The following is a 27739-nucleotide window of genomic DNA, read 5'->3' as shown; positions in this document are numbered from 1 at the left end:
CTCACTTGCAATCAAATTCTTAGCATGCCAAGAGTCACAAGGGTGCAGTATACACAGGAATAGAAGTGGAGAGTGCACCACAATATGGCTGTGATTTTGTTTGGGTTTAAATACCAGTCTATTATGTATTCATGCCACATTTTCCTATAATGTTAATACATTACACTAGTCTGACTTCTGCTGGACAGTATTTGCCATTACAATCACACGTCATTGGGTCTGTCACATCCACAAACAAGAGTAATCCCCAGTAAATGCTTTCCTCTTCTTTTTTTTTTTTTTTGCCAATTTGTAAAATAAATAGGAAAAATAGATTTCCACTGACGGAAAGAAGTGGGTCTAATTACACACATCTACTGTACAATGAATGATAATTGTATAACACTGTCTGGTGAAATAAAAAGAAAATATCAAGCCAATTAGCAACTCTGATCTGATAGCCTTTATTTCATCTATTTACAAAGAATACAAAACTCCCTTCCATGACGTGAAATGAACAGTTAGAAACAAGAAGGACACATATCAGACACAACAGGCTGCTGCTGAATGTGACACTACAGGAAACTCAACAGTACATCTCGGATTGATCATTTCATTTGTGGTGCAGTTTTGTCCAATTGGCAGCTTCTTTGCGTCCTTGTTTCAACCCCTACAAAAAAAAAAAAAAAGAATATGATGTGAATATAACTCCTCTTTTAAAAATCAAGGATTTCCACACATACCGATGAAGCTGATAAAGAGATTTTTCTTCCTAAGAGGCATAAAAGCAAAAATGGAGCAACTTTACCAAAAAGGCAAAGAAAAAAAAAAAAAGTATCAAGATTACCACAAACACCCACTGCCTTTTACTAAAGAATGTAAGAGTCTGAATCTGAAAATAAAAGCTGTAAAATCCCTTTTCTAGCCCAGCACAAGCCAACTCGCCTCAGTGCACATACCAGGTAGTATCCTGTGTGATATCCACTCATGTACCAGGAGAGGAGCACGCTGCCCAAGGCTTCGTCATCCACCATGTCAGGGCTCATTGGTGGAGGTGGAGGAATCATCTAAGGCAGAAACATCAACAGCGAGTGTGATCAGCATGCAGAAGCTGGAGACTGATGATGTTTGTTGTCGATCACCAACACCCTACATCTAGTTGTTTAGCAATTTACCAGCTGGATGAGTAAATGTCCCCTTTCTAGAAGCAGACTGCAGAGCCCATTGCCCAAATAAAACAGTGTCTGCTGTAGCTTTTGCATTTGTAATCATTAGTGTGAAGATTTATTTCCACTCACTGGTGGTCCAAATGGCATCATGGGAGGCCAGGAAGGAGGTACAGGTCCATGACCACCGGATCGCCTGCTTCCCCCCTGGCAGGAGACACAAAAAATCAACACATTGTGATCTCAGTTTTTTAAAAAAGCACCCAAGATTGGTTTGCATTAAAAAGGAGGCTTAAAAACAACAATCTTCAGTCCTCAGTGAAATTTACCTGAAATAAAAGCACAGTTTGGGGATTTTCAGTTCCTGCAATCACTATAAATTCCACATATATCATATGCAAGGTCTGAGATAAAATATCTATTTTTTAAAATATTGTTTTTGTTCCTCTTTCGACTGCTTTACAGAGTTACATCAATACAGAGTGTAGACCTATTAAGATAACTGCCAGTTAAATGTATTGCAATGCAATCCAACACCTCTGTGATAAATGCCAACTCTGAAAGGTTGTTCTTTATATTCCATTTTTATTGTTAAATTTGTAAAGGCTTTATTGTTTGCGTTTTATTTTACTGAATCTAGCAAAGAGCCAAACTTCACACAGATTTTAAAAAAGTCTAAGTTGAATTATTCTCGAATTTAGAAATTCTAATTTATAAAATGTATGAAAATAGCGTATTACAAGATTTATTTTTAAGAGGAAAGCGGTTGCTAAGGAGTCTTTTCTTACCTGTCTGAAAGTATGCATTGGAGGTGGGCCTGGGGGACACGGAGGGAAACCAGTAGCCCACACAGGAGGTGGTTCTCTTGGAGTCTTGGGTCTTTGGCCTTTACTGTGTGGCTGATATTTGTGTTGGTTTGGTGTGGTGGACCGGTCACTCTCCTCTGTTGATGATTCTGCCTCATTTACCTACAGATTGCGGAGACATAAAGCTGTAGCCTTAATTTCCTATGTTGTATATGACAGTGACAAAACACTGAGAAATTCTAGAAATATTGAATTTATTTTTGGAAGCAATGAAAAAAAATTACAAAAAAAGAAAAATGAAAACGGTGCACACAAAAGCTGAAGAAAAAACAAGTTATCTATCGTCAAATTGATTTAGACTCCACACTGGATGCACAAGCTTTACTAATTACAACCTAATCCTTAGCTTGATTAAACTGTGAGACAGCAATTTATCCCAGTCACTGATTTCCAAGAGTTATTATCTGATAAAGATTACGTTCTCTAATTGACGTTTACCTCATTTTGTCTCAGCTGACCTCATCTGTCAATAACTTTCCACCATTATATTCCTACAGTGGCCAAATAAAAATAGACACGATTAAGTTTTTGGAAAAAAGTATGTCATAAATTGTCTATTTTTGAATCCCATTTGACTCATCTGGTGTTCATTTGACACTCACTTTGTGGACATTTGCCGAAAACAAGACATAACTTTGTGCAAACTGCATCAGGGAATAATTCTCTATTCCTCCATTGAAAAAGGTTACAGAAAAATGATCAGATTTGAGTCGGCCAAATGCAATTAACTGTACGTTCTATTCACTGTGAATACTGTAGCGTCACTCAAAGTCTGTATGGATGGTACCACAAATATCAAAATGTAAAGTGACTGACCTATCTATAAACTAAAGTCCATGTATGAGAGGGGTTTATCAGTAATAAAAATGTAAATGTTCAGTCTGAAAAAGGGCCCTGTATCGCTGATTCTGACTGACAGCAAAACCTAACTTTCACAGCAAGAAATTTCTGTCATAATATTAAAATCTACTGTTTGAATATGACATCATACCTTCTTAACTCAGCACAGGGGAATAATTAAAGTAAACCATCAAAGAAAAACTGACTCAAGAGACATCACCGTTAACCTGTTAAATACACAAGGCAAAAAAATGCAAAAATAAAATTACTAGAACAAAACAAATTACTGAATTTATTTGCTTTACCTTGGTATTTGATTCCTCATCACCCTCAGAGATCTCCGACAGCAGGTCTTCGAGTTTCTGCTCCTCCTCGTTGCCATAGCCGGAATAAACAACTATACAAGTGCCCCTCCTCTCATCGATGGAGGAGATGGTGGCTGGATATAGCTGGCTGTCCTCTGACCAGTATGCACAGCACGAGTCCCCCACCTGCCACTGTGACACAACATAAACTGGACTTAAAATCAAAGCGTAACCATGTTGTATTGTTTTTTTTTTCTTCATCTTGATTAAACTACACCCAGAACTACCAATAGAACGAATGAACACTAAATTAGATCATTGAAATGTGTTGTGCAACACATTACCTCAACTGATCTATGTAAATGTGTCCTTTACATCGATGAAGTTGACATCAAAGCTGCCACTAAAGTTGAAAACTAATAAAGTCACACTTCCTTCATGTAAATCAATCTACGTTAGTAGTTGCAATTCCTCACCTCTTTATCTGATGGTGCATTGGTTCTTTTCCTGCTCTGGTTCTTCTTGTTGTTCTTGCGTTTTTTTCCTGGTTGGTTTTTCTTGGAGGCTTGCTTCTCATCTTCTCCCTTCAGGGCAGTCTGGTACACAAAGTAAGAGCAGAGGCTTCAGAGGCGGGCATCAACATTTCACAGACACATTACACTGCAAAGCACTCATTTTTTTGTTTAATTTTTTTTTACCTTGAACGATGCAACTGCTTTGTCATAAGCCTTTATCAGTGCTGTGTCATCCCATATGTCCGAATCGTCACTCTGAAAAAGAGAACAAATTTACAGCCTCTGTATGCTTTCAAACACCCGTTCTCATTCAACGTACAAGCCAGAGAAGATGCTAATAGACTGCGGACTCGGGTAATTACACAGAGCTCCTTACTTCCTGACCTGTATACCTTTACTTTCACTGTACGGTGCCAAGGATGCTACAGTAAGTCTAGAAGCACCATCTTTATGCAGCTTCTCGTGATGCGTGCCCACGACTTTGCTTTAAAATAAGCCAATACTGTTTAGTTCTCGTGCCATGCTTTGCTGTTATTTCCTCTTTGTTATCCAATTTAGCCGAAGTCAACGTTGGTTTGTAGCTTAGCTTAATAGCTCGTTATCTCAACCGAATCTATAACGACCTTAAAAAGGTTCACATGTATTGTCGTCTTATACTTAGAAGTGTACTGTAACTCACCTGTCCAGTTCCGCGTGTAAAAAGCACGTCTTTACATCCATTCGCCATGTGAAGATTTGTTGAATTCAGTGCTAACTGCTAATGCCCAAACAAGTGACAAACAACGTGCGTCGGACGTTGTGACGTATAAATCCCGCGACGCTGTGGTTGGCTTGGCAACGGTTATAGCTAAAAATCGACTATATTTCTCCAAGACCTCTGCACAGAAGAATTGTTGCGTATTACCGTCGAAACTGCGGTCATTTTTTTCCACCAAACATCGCCGAAGACCACAGGCTTTGTTGTGTGAGCTGCTTATGATGATTGAGTCCTCTCCAAGTTCTTTGGGTGCAAAAGTTGTCCTCGCTGCATCCAGTGATGAGAACCACCCGCCAGAAAACATCATTGACGGGTGAGTATTGACGCTGAAATGATGGTTTTGTTAACAATGCGTGTCTGTAAGGAAACTTAAATTCAGGGGATCGTTTACTGCTCAACACCCGAGGCTTATTTTTGCCGTGTGTTTGTCCCTTTCACCCAGAAACACGAAGACGTTTTGGATGTCCACCGGGATGTTTCCCCAAGAGTTTGTCATTCGCTTTGCTGAACCCACCACGATTGCTGCTGTGACAGTGGACAGCTACAATGGTATACGGTGATACATACAGTTTTACTAAGATGTAGGCAGCCCTGGGCAAACGTATTTCGTTTATCGAAGCTTGAAGAAGTAGTTACAACTCCTGAAGCAAACATACACAAAATGAGAGTTTGTTAAAATGCTGTTGCACTACTATTTATGATTTCACAGCCTGCACACCCACTTTGTTGAGTTCTCACCCCCCTTTTCTTGCAGATCTGATCTGAAATATCTCTAGGTTGTCTTGCACTCACGGCATATTTAATATCGACCCACAGATCTTCACTGATGTTCAGGTCAGGCGACTGCATTTGAAGGCCATTCCCAAAACTTCAGCTTGTGCTCTTTGAAGTAGCTCATGGGGGATTTTTAACATAAGCTTTGGATTACAGACCTGTTTTAGAATCCAACCTCTTTTCAGTTTTAGTTTCTTGACTCACAACATGAGATTTGCATCCAGAAATTGCTGATATTTATGTTAATCCATTCTTCCCTCAATCTAAGCAGTGTTTCCCCTGCCACTGGCTGCCACACAACGCCAAAGCATAATATTTCCGCCCCCATGCTTAACAGCTGGCAAGGTGTTCTTTTCATCAAATGTTGCTCCTTTTTTTTTTCGAGCATACCTCTTTGTGATTGTTGCCAGAGAGCTCATTTTTAGCTTCATCTGTCCTCAGCACTTGTTTACAAATTAGTCTGGCTTATTCAGATGTTGCTTTGCATATGTCAGGCATTGATTTTTGTGATGAGGTTGCACATAAGACAGAGTTCCTTCTGATGACTTTACCATGAGGACACTGTTGTGCATCAGTGGTGTCAGGTGGGGCAGTGCACCGCCACTCCTATGTCAGCTAAACATTCCTGCGGTTCTTTTTCAGTCATAGGGAGAGTGGGCATTGTATTTCTATCCATCAAATATGTAGTTACATCTGAAAGTTCCTTTAGTCTTCCAATTTGTTCATTGACTTCAACAGTTCCCCTTAACTGCCCTTTTCTTAATGACATTAGTGAGAGTTGATATTAGAAACTGGAAGCACTTTGATATCATTTTAATATCCTCCCCATGCCTTCCCCTGCCACAGAGCTTCATTTTCAGATCTCCCATCAGTTGCTTAGTGGAGCCCGTCATTGTTCAGTGTTACTATGAGGTTAGAAGAGTTAAAGAAATGGTCAAACTCTGCAATAGTCATCAGCTAACATCTGACAGTTCTATCAGATTTGTCTGACAACTCAAGCAAAGAATTACTTTCTGAAGTATGTGCTTTAAAGTTCACAAGATACCATAAGTAGACTATATATTTAAACACATTTTGACATAGATTCTGAAATAGACACAGATTTTGAATATCTTATTAGTATCTGTGTAAATCCCCCCCAGCCAACATTCAATTTAACATTAATTAACAGTTGGCTCTTTGTTAATATGCAGGGGAAATGACACGTTCTAAGGTATGAAATGAATCTGACAATGAGGTAGTTTTTGACATCACACAAATACACAGAGTTAAACGACAACTTAGAATTTAGCACAGTCTAAAACAGAAGGACAGATACATGCAATCAGCTGTTTTCTCACCTTCTTTTTACTTTGCCATGTCTTGTGTTTCAAAATGAATCACCATGAACACAACATTTTTTTTTAAACCAAATCTTAAGTTCAGATTAAGTCCACAATAAGTTTTCTGATATTTATAGAAATCTCTTTAGAAAGTAGTGTTAGAAATCACAAGAAAGCAAAACTATATATTAGGGAACCAGTATAGAAACACAGACCACTACATCTATTTCCCAGAACCTTTGGTTATACATGTGAATAACGCAGTTTTCACACAGACTGATTTCTGATCATTTGATGTTACCTGGTTGTCGTTTGTTGGAAGAAAGCCATAACTCACAGAAATGTATACAAATGGAGTTTTGCCACATTTGACCCATGTAACATGCTCATTGTTATTTTCTTTTTACATTTTTCTTTTTGTTTTTCCTAAAAACACGCGGACAGACACACACACACACACACACACACACACACACACACACACACACATTTATATATTTGTGTTGAGTTTTTGTGTGTTGAGTTTTTGGTTCAGTCTTTCATGTCTGATTGTGTTTTGTTTCTTTTTTTTTGCAGTCAAGCATCTAAAGATAGAAAAGAATATGTCACAAAATGCGTCTCAGTTTGAGCCTGTTACAGAGAAAGGTAAGGGGGACACCCTTCTACAGTATTTTGTTTGCACATTAAGTTTGAATTCCAGAGAACTGAAATTGGGATTAACAAACTAATTGCCTTGCAGAATTTGAATACACTGAGGGACATCTTCAGTCAAATGCTATTTCAGTAAGTTGACATGGAAATACTCTTATGTTAAGCCTGTGGATGCATAGAATTAGAATTTGTAGAAAAAAACAAACAAACCTACTTGTCTTTATTTCTGTCTTTCAGCTAAATGGCAGCAGTGCAACCCATCTTCGTTTTATCATCACTTCAGGATACGATCACTTTGTCTCAGTGCACAGAGTGAGTGTAAAAAACTGACGCACTCATTTGTAATTGTTGCAAATTAAATCCTTATAATGTGTCTGTATACATGTTTTGTGGCATCATTTCATCATTTTAATCATAAATAAATCCAATTATATGCTGTTTTGATAAGAGATGTAGACTCACACTGTAATTGTTTGACGTAGATAGCTGTAACGGTAACTTGAAATCTGAAAAGCATCTTTGGTGGATATGTTAGGTACGTGGTTTTGGAAAAATCTATTAATGTGTGTCTAAGCAAAGTGAATGCTTTCTCCTTAATCTTATCAGTGAAGCTGCAGTTGCAGACAAAGTATATGCCTGAAAGCTGTGGTGCTATTTAAAATTTGCCCTCTAATTCAGAAATTTGCTTCAACCCCATTTGACTGTTTCTGCTTATTCAATGCTATAGATTCACATATTTTCACATTTATTTAGTTTTATCCCATATTAAACTGTTCCTGCTAATTTCACAAGCTGATAGTTGGCAAAGCTTTAGAATAAAAGAGTCGGATTGTGATGAATGGTAGAATTACTTACAAAGGAAGTTTCTCTCTGTGTGAGAGATAGAGTTAATTAACTAATTTTGAGCAGCAGGGACTTAAATTGGCATCCGTACAGCTTCTCCCCCACCACTACAACCACCACCACCACCACCACCTACAGCACCACCACCCACACATTTCCCCATGAGCAGAATATGACATCCCTGCAGACATGGGTAACCATGGGCAATGTTTCTGAGGGGGGTTGGGGGAACCAGATGGTTTCCCAGCCAACCAGCGAGTGTCTAAAGACTGCGGTCCTATTCACACAAAGTGCTCAGGCCACCCTCCTGCACTTATATCCTTTACACACACGCTTGCACACAAGCACTGACTCCTATCTACCTCTATTGCCATTTCAACTTGTCGGTAGCAAAGGCTTCAGCAGTATATGAGAACCCTTTGAGACTCCCTCCCCAATTACTTTGCTGACTGTAGAGGAGCTTGGGGATTTGCAGAGGCAGTGTTTGCTATAGCCTGGTCTGCATGCAGGGCACCGAATAAACCAATAAAAATATGAAATACATGCCTGAGTAACTAGCCCCCTGATATTTTAGAGCAACTAATTGCTTAGGGGTATGGTTTGGATACAGCACATTTGAGTATGTGAGTGTGTAATGAGTAATGAGGGCAAGGTAGAAACTGATACTGTGTTATTGACTCATCTATTATTTACTGGTATGGAATATTTATTATAATGTTAGAGGTGAGGGTTGGGCTTTGAAATGAAGTGCAAACTCCTGGTTTATCGGAGTGCTTTTTCTTTTCTTTTTTTTTTTTCCCCCTCTCCACAATAGTTCAAATTATGAATTTCTTGCATTTGTTTGCTGTGAGCGCCCAGAGTTTTTGTATGTGGAATAGGTTTGCGAAAGCACCTCCCCGTTACTAATGAATTCAGGCCCTTTTGTGCTTGACTGTCAGCCGATCAGGAGAATCACAGCAGGATATGAGTGCATTATTATCATGTCACTGCAGGGCAGGGCTAAATTATCACCCGGTGTCTTCTGATGGCTGCTTAACTGCTGTCCAATCACACCGAGACATCTGCTAGACCAAAAACTCAGTGTGAATCGCGGGAAAACATGGCAGCAAGGATCTGTGTTTATTGTATGCAGTTGCGTATGTATAGGTGATGTGTCTTACATGGTTATTTTGAGGAAGAAATCCCCCCCATCCTCACAGCTCTGTTATTTTTCTTTCATGCTGAACCAGCCACTTTGAATTTCTTGTTATCTCTTCGGTGTGGTCCTTCTTTCATGTCAGTGACAGAGCCCCACACACTGACAATGGGCCTTAATTTGATTTCAGTTTTGATTTGGCTCAGTTATGACAGAAGCTGAGATGCAAAGAACTGTGAGGAAGGAAACAGTATCAAAAGGCTGAAATTAGATGATTAGATGGGAGAGGAAAACAATCTTCTCGTTATTTAAGTCCAAGAGGAATGGAGAATGATAATGAGGGATTGACAAAGAGTGCAGTTGAAGACAGCTTTGAATACATATCAACAGCAGTCATATTTATTTATGAGTCTAAATCCAGCATTCGCTTGTCAAGTTGTGTTATAAATAGTAATGTCACCTCACGTTTTTTTTTTTCTTCTAACTCTAACACCTCTATACGTTTACAACTGCAGCGCAGCGTCTATTGTGGTGTGGTGTAGTTCCTCAGTAGTATTCCCCCACATACCTTTCAACAAGGAGTGGATTAAAGGATAGTTTCAGTAATCAGCAAAAGCAAGCAGAATGTAAATTAGTCCGATAATATGATTGTTGATGTTGGAACATAGATAAAACTGCTCATCCTGTTTTTTGTTTAGTTTTTTTTTGGACATAAAACGCCTCAGTGAATAGATGAAAATTTCACTTTTACATAAACTGAATTTCAGAATAGAGCAGAGTAAATGAGCAAAAGTGTTGTGCAGCGATGCACAAATGACAAACATTCGTTGCTTTTCAAATCACCTACGCGTTTGTACCCTTGTTTGTTTGTTGGCACTCATTTCCAATTCTATCTCAGCACACAGGCTGATTCACTGAGGGTTTCTGCCCAATGTATGCAAGTTCCTCTACGTTTGAGTTTTTATTATTATTTTTTAAAATATTTTATTTCAAGCATTTTTTCTTTTACTAGTACCATAGCTGTGATTACAACTGTCCTTTCGCTACTTCGCTATTTGACCACTTTTCTGCACTAAGGCCCAGAGGAAGGGATTCAAGCACTTATCAGTCACTTGAGCCTGAGTGCCACTGGTTACAGTACCTCACCTTAGATTCCACTTAGTCTGTCTGCCTCCAAAGTCCTCCTGACCTGCTGTGGTAATGTAACATAATGGCAGGTAGCTGAGCAATCTCAAGCAGCCTCGTTACACAGATTGCAGCACATTCTTGACCAGCGCAGCATCTGCATGTACCTCTGCCTGACTGTCTATCTATGTGAGCCCCTGAGTATTGAGTAGGTGGAGTAGTTAAACTTTCGCTTCCCAAACTACTTTTCTCTTGTGGAAAGTGGAATAGCTCCAAAATAGTGGAGCCAAATGGCCGGGGCTGCTGGTAGGAAGGATTGTTTGTCTCCAAGTGGAGCTGTGCCAGCCAACTCTCGCAAAGTTGAATGAACAGTGTAGGGAGAGAGATAGACGCTCCTGGATGATTACCCTTTTTCCCTTTGTTTTTTTCTCCAAAAATATTTGCTTTTATTGTATACCATCCAGCCCCCTTTAATCTCTCTCCCTCTAAACACTCATGGAACACAAAGTGCATCTCGACATTTGCCCTTGGTCTCTGAAGTGTTCTCTACAGCTGCATTATTTTTTATTTCTGAACCTAGTAGGAGTTAACATGGCATTTTCTGTGTTCCAACGTCAAATGTTCAGACATAAAGTTTGCTTCAATACAAACCACTCACAGTCCACTGATTCAAAAAATGTAAATCCCTGCTTGCATTTGCAGAACTGACCATCGTAAACAAATGTAGACAAATCTATTAAAAATATATGTGGAGTGATGTTGCTGTATCAGTGAAATTAAGACTTCATACGGCACTTTCATTGGCAAAAGCCTTGCAAGATAAATTCAGTAATCACGAAAATATTCTTGTTAACATAGCTTCAATTTCACAAGATCTTAAGAGTGACAAAAATATACTGACATTTTAATAAAATATATCAGCTTCACTGTTTGTCTGTTTGCATATTATACTTATAAGGGTGAAAATGCGTGATAGCTTAAACAGATTTCAGTGTGTGTTTCGAGGTGGGTAACGATTTGTTTTCAAATGACCAATGAAATGTTTAAAACTCATTTCCATGCTCAAAACCTTTAAAGAAAGACAGTGTGGGAGCATACAGTGGCCACGATTTAGGAAACCACACTCACAATAGATGATATAGATCACTGTCATTTTGTCGTGCTGGAAGAGACAGATGCTAAGCCGCTATCATGCTTATCATGTGTTACCATCAGACATTAATCATGAAACGAATAAATCAGCTGTTGTCTGGTCTGTATCAATTATCAAATAATAAAGGGTGTTTAAATTACAACATTGTGGACGATTTGAATAATAAGTGATTCTGTTAGACAGCATGGTTTATATATATATATATTAAAAAAAATGTCACTTGAACATTAAATAACTTACTTTAAAATAGATAGTAACAGTGCCATCACCAGAAGCTATTTTTATTAGTACTGTTTTTGTTGCCTGGACACAAAAACCTCTACAATACGCATATTCTATTAAATAACCCTTGTAAAACAGTGAACGAGCTCCTGTTGCTGTGATGCTGTATGTGAAGACAGATAATTATCTGCGGTGAAAAAATAGACAAGATCACTTTTTTTGCAAAAGCATGCGAGTGAGTGCCCCGTTCAAATCTCTGTGGCAATGACATCGTCATAAGTCTGTAACCCTGAGCTGTAGGTCATGTCCATGCCGAGCTCCGTTCGGCTTTCCAGTTCGGCCGTCAGCTCCTTCAGGATCCGCTCCAGGTCCTGGTTCTTCTTGTGCATCTGCAGGTAGTTGATCTGGAGCTGCTTCTGGTACTTGATGACCCTGTCTTTCTCCTTGTTCCACGTCTGCCTCTCCTGCTCGAAGCTGCTGGCCAGCTTCTCCTGAGCGTTCTTCTCCTCCCTGAGCTGCTGCTTTAGTCTCTCCACTTGCCTTTGGAGTGATTCTGTGGGGATGTGTTCCCTGTTCTCCTCCGTCTGGCCCTGGCCTGGGGAGTCTGGACCTTGGGTGAGTCTTTCCAAGGCCTGAGTCGGGGAAGAGGCATTATGTTGCAAACTGTGCTGCAGCCTCTGCTCTTTGGCCGCGGCCACGTCCTGCTTCATTCCCTGAATGTCTTTCTCCAGCTTGCCCACTTTTTCTCTCAGAAAATCAGCCTCATTCTTTTTGCGCTGGAGTTCATTTTGGCACACCTGAATTGAAAATGGAAAACATTCAGACATAGGCAGCAATTAAGACGATTATTTTGAGTGATGTAACAGCGCCTAATTATATGAAGTGTCAAATACGCTCAGTTTTTAAGACTGTGATTAAGACTGCTAAAACATGGAAATTGAGAACATAGCACTCGACAGGTCAAACGTAGCGCGTATCGCAGGCATCCTTCCTAACCATAAGTGTCCTATAAGCGCACTGTGAGTGTTTTATTCACGTGTGTGTTGCTGTCAAGTGACTAACCTCAACCTCTATGGAGCGGGAGTGGAGCTTGTCCTCGTGGTCTTTATTCTGTTTCTCCAGCAGCTCCATTTTTGCGGTGTTTTCCTTTAGTGACGCCCTGAGGCTGACTATTTCATTTAGCTTGTGGCTGACATCTGCTTGGCAGTCTCTCAGCTGCTGCTTCAACAGTGAGATCTCGCCCGTCTTCTGGCACACCTACATTTGGACACGGACAGAGAAAATTATGAAGATGAAACAGTGAGTCGATGTCTGCAAAACGTGTTAAGTGCGCATTTAAAAGAAAAGAAAACCATTTGTTACCCTGACACTGTTATATCACCTGTTAATAATGTGCATTTTCATTTTAATGAGTTTCTCACAACTGAGCCTCATTTACATTTTTTGCAATTATGAATTTTGTGCATTTTCCACGACAATACACAGACAATGGTTGTAAACTGAAAATCTGGTTCTGAATACAGTTTAAAATTAACATGCACCCTGAAATGCTGAATGCTTTTATGCTGCATCAAATATTAGTCATATAAATTCCTTTACCAGTAAGGCATTGTGTGACATTATCATGCATGGGAAACAGAACATTTTCATCCCATGCCCGCCGTAAGCTGGTGATTTAGCAGTACGACAAATTCACAGTAGGTTTAAACATGCATTTGCTGTGCTTCTTTCTTTTGCCAAATTAGGGCAGTGCAACCAGCTGTGAACTCCACACTGAAATATTAACACCATGTAAAGTTGTTATGGCGTAACGTGTCAAGAAACAGTCGGCTATTTACATCCAACAGACAGAGAACAGCAGCGCAAGTCAAGTGTTCACACTCCTTTTATCTCTGTTTTTTTGATCTCCACCAACTCCTCAGGGAAACATATCTAGTTCTCGAGTTGTTAAATGCTGCAGTGTGTTGCCAGGCGGTTGATAACTTTGTTTGCTGTTTGGTTTTGGGCAGGTGGCCTGCAGTTATGGTAGTTTATCAGGGCTTGTTTGCTGAAAACTGTCGGTAATGGATGAGACTGAACCAAAACAGTAAAGTTACCAAAAAAGAGAGGATGAAATATGCTAAAAAAAACCCCCAAACAACTCTAATATTTCTTTGAGCAACCCATTTTACACAGCCGGTGTATAAAAGTCTGCTACTATACTTATAGAAAATAAGTTATTTTGAGCTTATTTTGCAGCGACTGATAATATAGTGATAGAAATGTGAAAGGTTTTCAGTTTAAAAAATGTAAATGATGCTGCTGATGTAAAAAGCAGAAGTGTGAATAATTCAGGAAAATGTAAACTGATGGATTTCTTTCATAATAAATATGATACGAAACGGTAGATTTTTCCTGTGGTGATGGAACAACAGGTGTTATTGCACCTCAGCACAGCCGTTAAGTTTGTATCCACATTGCTTTATATGCTACAAGATTTCATATCCAACTTACTGTACACCACACATGTGAGGCGTGACTCACCTCCCACTGAGTTTCCTCGAGCGTCGGAGCCAGCTGTGTGCTCTCTGTCTCATAAGATCTCAGTCTGAGCCCGACAAGGTCTTTCTCTTGAGTCAACTTGAAGACGTCTTCCTGAAGCCTTTCCTTCTCTGCCTGCACAAGAGTTTAAATGACTTATTCACACAAGTGTCCAAGGTATGCATCTGCTATTTTTTTGTTATATAAAATTCAGGTAAAATGCATGAAGATAAGTGCATTGATTGATGAATATGATCAGAAATAACAGCACTGAATAAAAGCATCCAAAGGCTGACCTGGAGCTGGGTGACCTGCAGCTGGAGTGCTTGATGCGTTTTTGCGGCCATTTGAGATACTTGTCGTAGCTTTGTGGAGCATCGCTGCTTCAGTCCTTCCATCTCCTCAGCACAATACCTTTGTCTTTCATCAAACAGCTGGCAGGTGTCTGCCTCCTTCTCCTCAAAACTCACCTGTTGCAAGATAAAGATATCTTAGTAAGAATTTGTCAGACAGATGCACTGTCTAAGTACTCATGAGAAATATTCATCTTGATTAAAAGCACATGATGTTTTTTTTTTTTTCCTCTGACAGTACAGGTACCTGTAGCTCCTGCAGTTCAGTTTCTCTCTCCAGCAGCCTTTGTTCCAGACGTTCAATCAGTGACTCATCTGTAGTAATGGGGGACCGAATCCCACCTGCAGTTTCCGAGAGAGAGCTTGGCTCATCCGCAGAGAACGGGGAGCCAGCATCCTCATTAGCCTTAGACGCCAACCCGCTGCTGTTTAAACCAGCCCTGTAACTACAGTCAAGGTTAGTGCTATTCCCGTTGACCCATGGAGGGAAATTGGATTGTGCTCCCTTGCTGAGGCTGTTTGCGAGAGCTGAGCTGCCATCGCTGTGACTGACAGGGCCTGTGGAAGCACTTAGGCTGCCGCTGGTGCTGTGGGTGGGCAGGCTAGACATAGAGTTACGCCCGGAGTCGGAGAGAGTCCCTGTAAGGAAAAGAGATGACACTGTACTTTTCTATAATTTCTCATTCAACCTGCGTAATCTAATTTCAAAGCAACACTTTGCTAATATGATATAGACACAAACCCAAGGTGTCTTGCTTGTGTCTAATATTTGGACTGCTTGCTCTCTTCAGAGGATAAAGGATGTGGTCCAGGCTGTTGTGGCCCGTCTCTGCGGACGAAGTCCTTGTGGGATTCACAGGCTTGAAGGCAGTGGAACGGACCAATGACTTCTCAGCAGAGGTCTAGAAGAGTGAAATGACACACAGTCAGTCCCTATTTTTGTTTTTATATTCAGTGGCTCCTCTTAGCTGACAGCACACCAAAAGAAAAAAAAAATCAAGTCCTTGTGAGCTGCTGTGGAGAGCAGAAAGAGCCTAGAATGAGTCACATTCTGAAACTTAAAAATCATAATGACTGGTTTTCACATAGATAAATATTGTCACATGCTGTAAGTGTGTAGAAATGAAAGGGATAGATTTTTTTTTTTTTTTCCAGTGCGTCTCTTCATATTAGAAATAGAAGCAGTGAAGCATGCAGAATTGCTTCACTACAAACTGGCAGTATTAAAAGCCACACAGCGGCGGTTGCAAGTAAAATTCACTAGACTGTCATAAAAGAGAAAACTCATTTCGGAGATGAACTTATACTCCACATGCCCCATCTGTGCTGTCCAAGAATGTCACAAGCAGCACCGTACCTCCCCTTCTTTCTGTCCTCTTCTCCTCCCCTCTGCATCCCACATCTCTCCTCCATGTGCTGTCTGAGGGAAGATGAATAGCCTTTCTCTGTGATATTAATAATATGAGCTATTGCTGAAGTGTAAGAGGTAAAGCTTGTGAGCTCAGCATTCCTTCTCACTGACTTCATGGCTGGGATGCCTTTCCTTGTTTTTTTTTTTTTTTCTTTCTATCCCTCAAACTCTCTCTGGCCCTCGATCTCTCTCTTTCTCTCTCTCTCTCTCTTCCTCTTTTCTCCCTGATTCTGTGCTCTATCTCTTCTAAAGCCCCCCACTTGCCCCTGAGGAATAAAGGCCTATTGAAGAGGATGCAGTTTGCCTACATATTCTTGGCACAGAAATGACTTCTCGGAGAAGATCAAGGCATTCTTAGGCCATTAATCTGGGATGAGGTGATTAATAAGCTGGGAAGGTTCAACACAGGTTATGAAGAATGACTGCTACCTATTAAACTACCTGCTGTGCATGTTTTATTCTCCAGTTCGCTGCGAGGTTTTCAAAGTCTGTTGCAAGTTACGCAGGATGACTACTTAATGGTTGTAAGAATAACCATAGCAACTGTTCCACTAAAGAAAAGCACAGTGACGTTACATTTTTTGAGGGCATAATAATGGACATAAAAGCCTGATCTCGAGTACTATCTCAATGCAATTCAACTTTAAAGATCTGTTTGACATTTTCATGGTTTTTCCTGGCTCTGCATGGACCTTTGTGAGGTGACTACGCACAACAGTAAGTATGATCTGCTAGTAAAGGACAGTAAGTGCTGCATTACACATAAATACATTTGCCTGTTATTTCTGACCATCTGATAAGCAAAATCATCAACAACTGAGCAAATACTCAATCAACAAAATAGATTTTTTTTTTTTTAAATTCCTAATTCTTGGTGCTTTGGTGCTGGTGGGTTTCCTTTGGTGCCAGCTAAAACCCTCTGTGGGCCACTCTCCCATATGCAGGAAAAACCCTGATTTTGGAGAACACGCTTATTCACTTTCCAGGAGTTCAGTGACAAGATTAATAGCACTCTTGTGTGTGCTAAATATGAAGCTACCACCAGACACCAGCTACCTGGAAACAAGAGGAAATTGCTAGCCTGGTTGTAAGAAAACGTGCTCATATTAGCCTCTTAAAGTTTACTACATAGCACATTATAAAAGCAACAATTTGCTGTTTTACAAGAGGATATGCACTGGACTGCATCTTGGCTGGGAACACTAACTTCCCGGAGTCTCTGCTGATTGCCTGGCAACAGCTTCCAACTGAGAAATAACTGGCTCATAATCCTAGTAATATGGTTAATTGTGTGTTTTTTTTCCCTCTGTGGATGAAACAAACTGAATATTATGTGTTAATTAGTGAGACTGGCAGGTGTAACAGTGGATTTTGTTACCTTTGCACAAAGTCACACTTTCTGTTTCTCCCTGTTTATAGTTTTAATGCTAAGCTAAGCTAACCATGCTGGGTCCAGACACCATCTTCACCATCAGACGTGAGTTTTTCCATGAATCATCTAACTCTCACAAAAGCAGGAAATGTTTCCCTGAATGTTGGAACATCCTATTAAAATCTAGCGTGCAGAAACACTGGGCTCACCCTGTCCTTCATTTTTCCCGACATGAGCAGCAGTTTTGGTTGCAGTCGCCCATCTGATTCCCCATCTCTGTTCAGCTGCTCCTCCATCGATCGCTCTCTGTGGTATGTTGACCTCGGTTTGTGGCCCACCTTGTGTGCAACAGGGTAAACATTTCATCCAAAAGCAGTGCACTAGGCCATATATGTTGTCATTTTTTTTCCATTTAGAGATATAATTTAAACATGTGATCTCACCTTGATGTAAAAAAAATCTTCACTCCTTCCCGACCGTGAGTGGGAGAGGCCCTTAGTGGGATGAGTGGAGCTCTGAGTGAAGCCGCACTTCAGTATCCCGTCAAGGCTGCAACCTCCACTCTTTCTGTGATGGTTTGTTCCTTCCTTTAACCTGTACTCAGAAGCCTTGCAGTGTTTGCTGTTGAGGCTGTTGCCATTAATGACGCTGCTGACACTACCCATGGTCCTGCGAGCATAGATGAAGGCAGGATGGGGCTGAACTCCAGGTGGTCAAGTTAAATAGAAATGAAAGGAAGAGATGTCTCATGACCCCAGAGAGGTTCTGTCTGTCTGTGGCTTCCTCTGCAAGACAAGAAATGGAAAATATATTTGAATCACTATGAAAATATTCTGTCTCTGACCTCCTGCAGTGAATATCAAGTTGTTGGCCTTATGATGTTTTTTTTTTTTTTTATTTGAGAAGACACGCCATGAGTAAAATAAGCAGTTATTACCACCGTTCAGCCATCATGGTTCATTCTCACCTTGAATCTGCAGTTTACTGACAACCATGTCGAAAACACAGATTCACACATTCAAGGTTTGTAACAAACCAAAGGAGCCAATTTTGTCAGAGTTCGGTATCATTATTCTTCTTCAGAAAGTTTTTCTGGTTTAAACATGTATGGCTGAATTACTCCAATATTACAACTTGTGTAGCACAAAGTAGTTTTACAGAGTTTGACCAGAGTGAGCTGGTGTTCTCCATCTGCAGTGAGTAGGGAACAGAGTGGACTGAGAAAGAGGCAGGGACTTCATAGATCCGCACATTCTAAAGGAAGCAATTATGTTTAGGCATCTTTAGGGCCGGCAGGGAGTGTTTTCAACGAAAAAAAACTTCCTTTCATAAAAGGACAAAGTCATATCATAACTTACCCTGATCCGTATCAGTGTCGTTTAATTACATTGTTTCCTGTTCAGTTGAGGCATGCAGTGTTGAAGCAGGTGTGTTCACATTTGCAAAACAAACAAACTAAAAAAAGCCCATCTTGGCACTCTGCCTGGCTTTGTGCGTCTAGATTTATGGCTCGACCGTTGAATTTGACAAATAACCCTTTGGGTGCCCTTCCTCTAAACAAACTGGCAATTAGGCTACTTACTACCTACTCAACGCTAGGCTGGTGCTGCCATCTGAATAACACTACAGCATACAATCATTTTTGTATTTTGCTATTGTACTTGAACATGGAACAAATAGACCACACAAATATTAGGTTTTACTTCCATGACTGGCTGCAATTATGAAGTAAATATTAGACACATGACTGCATTTATGTAGGTAACATTCTGTATTAAGGCCATTTTTTTTGACAAACTTGCAAGGCACTAGTGTTGCTGTGTCGCTGTCCCCCCCTCCTCTGGTAGACAACAAGACCCCAGATGTTGCTATCATGATCTCTAACCCACAGGGGAAAAGTCTCCTCAGCAGTCACTTTCAGTGGCAAAGGGCTCCATACTGGCTGATCACTGCAGGCTCCTCCAACCACCTGGTCCTCAGCCTTTAAGCATTTTCTAACGGCCACAGCAACAAAGCATGGGACTAACTGCTTGCTATAAGTCACATATTAGTTTACACTACATTTGACTTAAGGTTAATTGTTGGCTGTACTTTGGCATTTGTAAGGAAACACATAGCTGTCATTGTTCTGTTCCAGAGGTGTGTGATGTTTGAGGAGGAAAATGTTGAAGGAAAGTTCTGATCAAGGCTGTCACTTTTCATCACCTCCCAAACAATAATAAGTGAGATGAGACATGTATAAAATGATTGCTTCATGATGAGGAGAATAATAGTACCATCAGTGACAGACAGAAAGGGAGATAGAGTGGCATGCATACGAAGGAAGAAGAAAGATTTTTCTGAGTCTGAGCGGTGGCAGTTGCAGAAAATAAACAGTTTCAGTCTGTTCTTGGTGAATACAGGAAAGGAAAGATAATCTTAAGCTGCACAAACCCTCCTAATCATAAAAGTCATCTCCCAGCACAGCTTCAGTTTTGATTTTCTGTTTTGCCACTGAAAATGTTGAGCAATGACATATGGTGTTAAATTTGTACCTGCACAGACACAAAGCAAAGCAGTCCTCTGTGCCGCTGTAGTAAACAGTCTTTGACATGGCTGGGTCTGCCTCTGGTTTATTGTGGCTGGATGTCTGCTCCTAAATCTGAGCTTCAGCCTTCACTATCACTCTCAGATATTAGCATTCACCACTGACATGGGACTGATGTAATGAAACAATAGATTTTACTTACTGCCTGGTCAAACTAAGCATCCATCTCTAGCAAGGCCCCTGCAGAGTCATCTATCCAGTCTCGAGGAAAACAAACAGGCAGACTTGTGCACGTCTGTGTGTGTGAATGAACACACAGCAAATGAAACCGCTATCACCTCGGCCAGGAGGGTCTGCTAACTGTTCTGCAGAGGGGGTGGGTCTTCCTGCTCGCCTTGTCGGCCTGTACCCAGCTTTGCATTATAACTGACATGTAAATTCAAGTGTGTGTATGTGTGTGTGTACAAACGTGTGTGTGTGTGTGTGCGGTGTGTGTTTTGGGACCTCCCACTCCTCTCAGGGGAGCCGGTGTACAACATGTGCTCCCATAGAACTGGCGTGTGCCGCTCAAGTGATTAACTCCCAACCCTCACAAAAGATCTTTTACACCCCCCTCCTCCCCTCACAATCACCCACAGACACCCCCCGTTTGTGCATCGACTAACTGTGTAATAACCATTCATCCTTCCCTCTCGCCCTCCCATCAGTCCCTCCCTCCATCCATCCGTCCTACTTGGTGCCCTGCACCCACCCTGAACAAACAACTCCTCATCTGAAGTAAAAAAAAAAAAAAAAGGCGCTCGCCCTCTATCTTTTCGTTCTTTGTCTGTTGAAGTGTGCCCTCTTTGTGTGGACTCTCGTGTGCCGGTTGATGTATTCTCCCCAAACAGCCCAGGACCATATTTGAGTGTTAAATAAATGACTAGTCCTCACAATAAGAGGGCTGGAGAGCCTCAGTTTTAGAGCGATTTACCACCATTCCGCCTTAATGCTGTTTGTTCAGAGCGACACACAGACTCACTCTCTAACACACACCTATGCAAGTCCACGCAAATTACACACACTTTCACAGTGTCATTGCTGGAGTCCCTCTAAGGCAATAGAGCATTCAGCATCCCACAGAGCGCACACAGTTGACAAAACACCTTGTGGATGAAATACAATCACACACCACGACAGGAAAATATACAAGGCACTGTGTTCCAAAATGAACAAACAACAACAACAGAAAAGATATGGCCTCACTCTGCGGCTGACAAAACAAGTGTAAATCTTCCACCCCATTTTTGTCACGAGTAAACGTATACTTTCTCGTAATGTGAAAAAAACAAAGTGCTTTACCAGGTTTCTAGAGACAGAACGCAGCTGATTTACTGATAGAATTGCACAAAAATCTATTTAAAAAAGCTGTTTGGTAAAATTGAACTAATAACAAACTGTGAGAAGTAACCCTATACTGAGATCTTTCAAGAAGTGCAGACAAAATTGCACTAAAGTTACCATCGTATTACATCACACTGTCTGAAACCTCTTACCATAAAGTGTTTTCACCGTCTTTTGACCTACTTATCTCTGTAGATCTGCCATAATCATTTTCAGCAGCACTGTTCACTCATCCCTTCAGCTGACTACCATTGTTCCACGATTAGTCCTATTCAGACCCTGAAGCCTGTTTGTCTGAACAATGATCCTGACATTTCACTTTTATGCTCCTGCTCACTTGCTACTAAGAATTGGTCAATTTTTCTTCTATTTGATGCAAATATAGAAGTGATTTGAAAATCTTTTCATTGCTCCATCATTGCAAATTTTAATAAGCAGTACAAATGGTCTGACCCCGCAGGTCTGGAGTGGACAGCCTGATTTAAGACCTTTGGTGAGGCGGGACGAGGTTGTGTGTGTGTGTGTGTGTGCATGAATATATCTAATCTTATATCTGATTGGCTGCATATTTTTCAGTGCCTGCACAAAAGAGTGTTGTGCACTCGTTTATTGTGTGCATGTGTGTGTTTCTCTGTCAGTGTGGGCGGGGTGTCCTCGTAGCTTTTGAGCCCCAGCTGACCTGCCTGACACAAAGGCCTGTCCTGCACAAGACCAGCTGACAATACACCCCCCCACCCCCGTCCCGCAAAAACACGCACACATACACACTCACAGACACACACTCGCAAAGCATAGCCAATCCATTAGCACAGCCAGTGGAAGGCAGCAGTGTGTTATAAAGGTTCAGGATTTATACCTGTTTCACAATGACCATGAAACTCTCCTCTGTTCTCACTGTACCTCCACGCCGCCACTGTGCCAGATGGCATCACTTTAATTCTCACTGTCTATATGGTAATTTCTAGCAGATGCATGTGTAATCTATCTAGTTCAGAGTCTGTTTTTTTAGGTCAGACTTGGGAAGCTTATTGTTCTTTGTTGATGTGTGCAGTCTTAAGTGCATATCAAATCTTAAATAATATCTTTTTCTTTGCGGGCTCCACCTGCTTTATACAGTTTATGTTTTAACTTCATGTATTTTTTTGGTAACTAATTTGAAGCAAATTTGAAAATTCAAGAAAAAAAGAGCAACAAAACTTTAACGTTTTACCCCGTTTACTATAAAGTGTGGGTAATTTATGGTTGAATTACTGCAGTTTGCAAATGAAGATCAGATATTCTGGCTTTCAGTCCTTTGAATGAGTAAAAATGCAAAAACACAAGAACAAGGCAATTCTTTATGGAATTTTTTTCTTAATCCCTCTGTGTTTACAAAGGCTTATGCCCCCTGGAATGAAATACAGACTTTCTCTCCACAAGTATAAAAGTTCAAAATATACCGGATAGTACCATCGAAGAGATCCTAAAAACTTTATAAAGAGTCACAAAATAATACAACAGGTTAAACAGGTTATGAAGCAACACCCATAAATGAATAATGAAATGATGTTTGAAATCTGAAAAGCAGCCCTCTAAACATTAATCCCACACAATTCTCAAAACCTCATTGCTCATTACTTTTGACTTTTTTTTTTTGGGTTTGACACATGTCAGTACTTCATTTATAGATTTACTAATCTGTCAGGAAATATTTATTAGTAAAGCTGTGCTAATGCTGTGTGATAATGGAGATGAAAGCACAGGTTTTGCCAAGGTTTCCAGTGGGATGTGAGCCCTGGTAGGGATGTCTGACATCCAAGACTCCTGAATAACAACCTTTACATGCAAAAACCTGCCAAACTGACATTATCATTTCCACAAAATCCGTGTTTGCTCATCAACATGTGGGCCAAGAGGAGCTATATCAGACTGTGACTTGTGGGCAATACACGTTGGCAAACTTACTGCTGGCTTTTATACAACCCAGAGGAAATTTAACAACAAAAAATAAATATTTGAAAGGCAGCAGTGTACCTTAATACTTTTAGTTTATAAAATATAAATACAAATGCGGGAGTTTACCTTTAATTCTGATGGAGAAATCAATCTCAATAAATCTTTATACTGTTCGATCCCATAAATGTTGAACATGTTGCTTACAGTGTGATGTAACACATTAGATAACTGGAATCGATCTGTGGTTCACACTAACTAACTCATGATTCATAGGTAATGAAGCAGGCATTTCCTATTATCGCAGGCATGACAGTGGAAATGAAACTCACAAATTACATGAGGAGAAGAAGAAACAGCACACATGTGACAGCAGAGAGTATATTTCCAGAGAGTGATGGGCTGGTAGGTTGAATTATTGAGAAGTAATACTTTGTCTCTTTCTCTGTCATCCTCTACAGCCTGTCAGGCCTAGACTCACACAGACACACACAGAAACACTGAAACACACACACACACACTTCCCCATGTTGTGTCTTACTCACAAGGCTGAGTTGTGTGAGTTGTGGGGATGAGTAATGTGGCCTCCAGCACAACATCAACTGGGAATGAAGTGTGGGATGGAGACAGTCATCTATCTTTCACTTTCACTGCTAACACATCTATCTACTGACCAAGCACACACACACACACACACACGCACGCATACACACATGCACGCACACACAAACACACACACAAACACACACAATGGCATCCAATAGCAGCTAATTGGATAATCCTTTTAGTGCATTGTAAAGGAGATTGAGCATGAATAGGGCTTCAATGCTGAAGAGCAGAATACCAGACACTCATTACCGCCCCAGAGTAAGGAGATGGAATACCAGGCACGGAGAGGGAGGCACGAGCAGAAAGAGAACGAGACAGACATGGAAAGACAGCCTGAGTGTGAGCGCGAGAGAGAGAGAGAGAGATTTATATTCTGAGGAGCTAACATCGCATTACACATTGATAACTGGTGCATTGTCCGTCACACAGCCAACGTATCCTCTGTGCAAAGTTTAAGGGCTCTGGATGCAGAGAAAAAGCCTAATCATACGAGTAAACATTTATTACTCATTAATTTCATCTCAATGTCTTCTCTTGGCAGCAAAGCGGCTGAATCCTTGACAAGAGGCCAGCTTTTAGTGAAGGACCCTCTGTTGAAATTAGATTGCTTTCAGATGGTATTACGTGCATCCAAATGAGACATTAGGTCAACCAAACAATCGACCTCCTTGGGTTTTAATAGATAAGGAGGTTGTCTGCACTGCTCAGTGGGTTTGCATAGCCGGCCAACTACTGCTCCTGTTGTGCATGCATTTGCATAACCTTGGCAGTTGGAGTATAGAGGAAAATGTATTTTTAATGGAGGCTAAATGGGAGCCTTTAGTGCTGCGACAAGGATGGGAATTGATGCTCGTGAATTTAAAGAGTCCTAAAATTAAATATCTGAAATGTCCTTTTATATTTCTTTATTGAGCTGCATTCACCCATACAAGATTGATTATTACCTTACAATATGTCTCTGCACTTTTCTGTAATAATTCAAACTTATGCAGTGCCCTGGAATCTGTCCAGAAATGATTTTAAAGAGCGCGTGTCTCCCGTTAGATACGGCCGATCACCGGCCAGCTCCACAGTCATGAAATATTTACTTCTCCAGCTTTTAAATTCCACTCTAAAAACAGCAAGCGAAAATGCATTGTAACAAATGGAGATATTTTTAGACATCGTGACTTATTGCTCATCCATTACCCATGAATATATACTTTTTCCATTAACCGTCACTTGTTTTGAATAATCTGACAGCCTTGTTATTCTGAAATTTAAACTTGATGGATTGTCATGAAAGCTTTGTTGTGGTGTCAGATGAAATTCAAGTTTTTAGCAAAGAGGGCGGGCTTGCTGTCAAAATGTAGAAGTTATATTGGAAACACATTATACTGGTGTCAAATAAGGTTTCAGACAACTGTATTTTGTTCTGGTTTTACAAAATCAGATTATAAAATTGTCTTCACATACAATTGAGAGATGTAGTGTCAGCGAAGAAACCTCACCGAACATTTCTCACATAATCACACACAGCCATTGCACCATGCCTTAAAGCTCTGTCTTTGATACGGTATAACAGTGGGATGACATGCATAGGTAGGTGGAAAAGAATGAGGCCTTTCCTGGCACTGGGGCCCATTGACCCTGCAAGCTGAAGACTCAGTGATAAGGTTGTCATTCTTGAGCATAACCATCCTCCCATCCTCCTAATCTGCTGTGGCTGCGTGTGTGTGTGTATGTGGATGGTGTAATGTGGGAGTAAGAGAAGACACAATGAGCTCACTTTAAGGGGTCTATATCATCCTGAAAGCAGCTGGAAATATGTGCTGCAGGCGATACCTGTGCTCAGCTCCAAAATAAAAGCCCCCTGACCTTGTAATGCTAAATTGTTCATTGTAGGGAAACTCCGCGTGGTTCTTTCAACAGTTTGAGCTGTCATATCTGATATTCACCTGCTATTCTATGTTAAATAGAAAGCCAACCATTACTGAAAAGTTGACAACTCTGCAACATCATTATGAGCTTAGACTCACAATGCTGTTAGGATGCTGCACTTCCCTGACAGAGTCTTCATTCATGAGAGGATGCTGTATTTGGGTATCTAGGGCAGTTATTTTAGGAAGCGTTTCCTTTGGCAGGTCATGAGAGCACCGATTGATTGTCACATGGTACGGATATGGAACTAAGCAACAACTAAATGCAAAAAAATATATAGAAAGGCCTGTGAAAGCAAGATATTTACATCCACAAAAGGATTTCTGCATATCACATAGGAAAATCAAATTGCTCAGCCATGAAACGACAGGGGAAATGTCCTTTATCCTCCAAACCCTCTCCACGTGATGCCGTCTATCCCCTGTGGTCTTCTCTGTACAATAAGTTACAGCACAGAGCAAAAGCTCAACATGCCTGAACAGGTGCCCTATACTTACCCATTCACCTTGTCACCACTATAAATGCACTGTAATTCATGATCCCTGCAGGTCTCAACACATGCATTAGTTCACACAGGTGCGAAGGCTGGGAGGTGTCAAAAAAAAAGCTAAATTTTTTCCCACCGATCTCTTGCGTGTATCACAGTGAATTACACAACAGTATCATAACAATGTTTGAGATCACTGGGTCCAGTTACTTTGAGGAATCATAGGGTTGGACATGTATAGATGTAGACTATTTAAATTCACTGTTTAAACATCTGCAACAACCAGCTCAGCATTCAACAGCATTTAGTCCCCAAATTGCTGTGTATCGTCTAACATTTAAATTGGGCCCCATGCTGGTCCCTATTATTTCATACTTTTCAAAACACTGGTTTGTGCAGTAATGACTGTGCTGAGCGTATGTGTATGAGAGCGTATGAGAGAACATGATTAGCACTTTTCTGCAAAAAAAAAAACAAAGCTGAAAGCAGACATTTCAGTCAGAGCTGGCATGTCCTCAAACGCGGAGATGCTTTTACTTTGAAATTCAGTTTGCATATTAAAAGTAGCAAACAACTTGGACTGCATCCACGCTTAGAAACTTTGGTTCAGTCAGAATGTTTGATTATGTAAACAACAGCCATAATTCAGTATGATTCTAAAATGAACCTAGTTTACATTTTGTGCATTGCTTAAAACTTAATCCACTTAACAAATCGCTCGCACTCAAATCCTTGTTCATCAAACAGACTCAGTCCTGTTTGAAGTTGCACAGGCTGTGAGCCCTAACTTGAGTCTCTACCATCATTTTTATCCCCCCCCCACCTGCCCCATTTCACATCCAGTCAAACAGCCATCATACTTCTCTCAATCCTCTCTCGGGGTGACTTACCTCCATTATAGTCCACTTGCCCCCACGGTCACAATCACTGTCGCTTCTACTCCCAAACTGTGGACAAACCACCCTTTAGATGGATACTAGCTATCAGTGTTGCTGGTGTGGAAATAAAAAAAGGTGTCTGCTTTTGTTGCTGATGTTCTCTTTGGGTCCCCTCTTTACACCTCTTCAACACCTGGCACGCTCCAATCAGTCCGTCCCATCTCCCATACACTGAACGCTGTCACATTCCTCCATAAACACGCTCTTTCTCTCTCTCTCTCCTCCCTCTCTTTACACTGTATCCCTGTTGCCTCCCTCCTGAACTCCCTCCCACTCCCTCCTTCACTCTGAACATCCACCACTCTGTCCCATCCTCCCTCCCATAGCTGTGTGCTGAGTCCACCTCTTATGTGCATTCTCCATTAGTTGTGCACTATTTCTGTACCATTTTCACCCTTTAATCCCTTATTCTCCTGCATGCATCTCTCTCAACTTGTCTCCTCTTACTTGGTTGTCACTCTTGTTTTCTTTTTTTAAATTTTTTTTTACCAGCAGTAAGTCTATACACAACACATCATCCCTGAGCCACACACTGCTTCTGTTTACAGGACTTGGTGAGATTGTGTTTGAAGGGGTGCAGTGTAAAAAAAAACCCCAAAACTGATAATTAAAAGCAGTTGCAGTCCTGTTCTTG

General features: G+C 40.7%; 3 protein-coding genes across 4 annotated transcripts; 1 reads left to right on the top strand and 2 right to left on the bottom strand.

Moving 5' to 3' along the window:
* Nucleotides 1–419: 419 nt before the first annotated feature.
* Nucleotides 420–4459, bottom strand: smn1 (survival of motor neuron 1, telomeric). The gene is made up of 8 exons (XM_008288448.1): nt 4351–4459; nt 3855–3926; nt 3633–3752; nt 3157–3348; nt 1934–2113; nt 1278–1352; nt 939–1046; nt 420–649 (listed from the first exon to the last, which is right to left on the bottom strand). Exons 1-8 carry the CDS (start codon nt 4396–4398, stop codon nt 593–595), a joined length of 852 nt encoding a protein of 283 aa, XP_008286670.1. The 5' UTR covers nt 4399–4459; the 3' UTR covers nt 420–592.
* On the top strand, nt 4042–7626 carry hspb11 (heat shock protein, alpha-crystallin-related, b11). Of its 2 annotated transcripts, XM_008288466.1 has the most exons (6): nt 4042–4098; nt 4670–4741; nt 4871–4977; nt 7101–7169; nt 7264–7307; nt 7413–7626. In XM_008288466.1, exons 1-6 carry the CDS (start codon nt 4091–4093, stop codon nt 7503–7505), a joined length of 393 nt encoding a protein of 130 aa, XP_008286688.1. In that variant the 5' UTR covers nt 4042–4090; the 3' UTR covers nt 7506–7626. The 2 variants fall into 2 exon arrangements, with proteins under 2 accessions (XP_008286688.1, XP_008286681.1); XM_008288459.1 differs by lacking the exon at nt 4042–4098 and having other exon boundaries at nt 4481–4741.
* A 2225-nt stretch (nt 7627–9851) lies between these two features.
* lzts1 (leucine zipper, putative tumor suppressor 1) lies at nt 9852–27111 on the bottom strand. The gene is made up of 10 exons (XM_008288479.1): nt 27058–27111; nt 17753–18094; nt 17519–17647; nt 15884–15946; nt 15269–15428; nt 14774–15165; nt 14470–14643; nt 14177–14308; nt 12716–12910; nt 9852–12450 (listed from the first exon to the last, which is right to left on the bottom strand). The coding sequence occupies exons 2-10, from the start codon at nt 17972–17974 to the stop codon at nt 11902–11904; spliced, it is 2016 nt and encodes a 671-aa protein (XP_008286701.1). The 5' UTR covers nt 17975–18094; nt 27058–27111; the 3' UTR covers nt 9852–11901.
* Between the last annotated feature and the right edge of the window lie 628 nt (nt 27112–27739).

The sequence above is a fragment of the Stegastes partitus genome, unplaced genomic scaffold, assembly GCF_000690725.1.
Source record: "Stegastes partitus isolate 25-593 unplaced genomic scaffold, Stegastes_partitus-1.0.2 Scaffold13, whole genome shotgun sequence".
In the NCBI taxonomy this organism is placed as follows: Eukaryota; Metazoa; Chordata; class Actinopteri; family Pomacentridae; genus Stegastes; species Stegastes partitus.
The sequence above is the reverse complement of the archived record's forward strand: the minus strand, read 5'-3'. Positions and strand labels throughout refer to the sequence as shown.

What these genes read in the sequence shown, in the direction of transcription:
- lzts1 (XM_008288479.1), bottom strand. Translation starts at nt 17,974, where the DNA reads ATGGGTAGTGTCAGCAGCGTCATTAATGGCAACAGCCTCAACAGCAAA. An exon ending in GAGGACAGAAAGAAGGGGAG is followed by an intron (nt 15,429 to 15,883) that starts GTACGGTGCTGC and finishes TCACTCTTCTAG; the next exon opens with ACCTCTGCTGAGAAGTCATT. An exon ending in TGCAGGTCACCCAGCTCCAG is followed by an intron (nt 14,309 to 14,469) that starts GTCAGCCTTTGG and finishes ACTCTTGTGCAG; the next exon opens with GCAGAGAAGGAAAGGCTTCA.
- hspb11 (XM_008288459.1), top strand. Translation starts at nt 4,647, where the DNA reads ATGATGATTGAGTCCTCTCCAAGTTCTTTGGGTGCAAAAGTTGTCCTC. An exon ending in CCAGAAAACATCATTGACGG is followed by an intron (nt 4,742 to 4,870) that starts GTGAGTATTGAC and finishes CCTTTCACCCAG; the next exon opens with AAACACGAAGACGTTTTGGA. An exon ending in GACAGTGGACAGCTACAATG is followed by an intron (nt 4,978 to 7,100) that starts GTATACGGTGAT and finishes TTTTTTTTGCAG; the next exon opens with TCAAGCATCTAAAGATAGAA.
- smn1 (XM_008288448.1), bottom strand. Translation starts at nt 4,398, where the DNA reads ATGGCGAATGGATGTAAAGACGTGCTTTTTACACGCGGAACTGGACAG. An exon ending in AAGCAGTTGCATCGTTCAAG is followed by an intron (nt 3,753 to 3,854) that starts GTAAAAAAAAAT and finishes TTTGTGTACCAG; the next exon opens with ACTGCCCTGAAGGGAGAAGA. An exon ending in ATGAGGAATCAAATACCAAG is followed by an intron (nt 2,114 to 3,156) that starts GTAAAGCAAATA and finishes CGCAATCTGTAG; the next exon opens with GTAAATGAGGCAGAATCATC.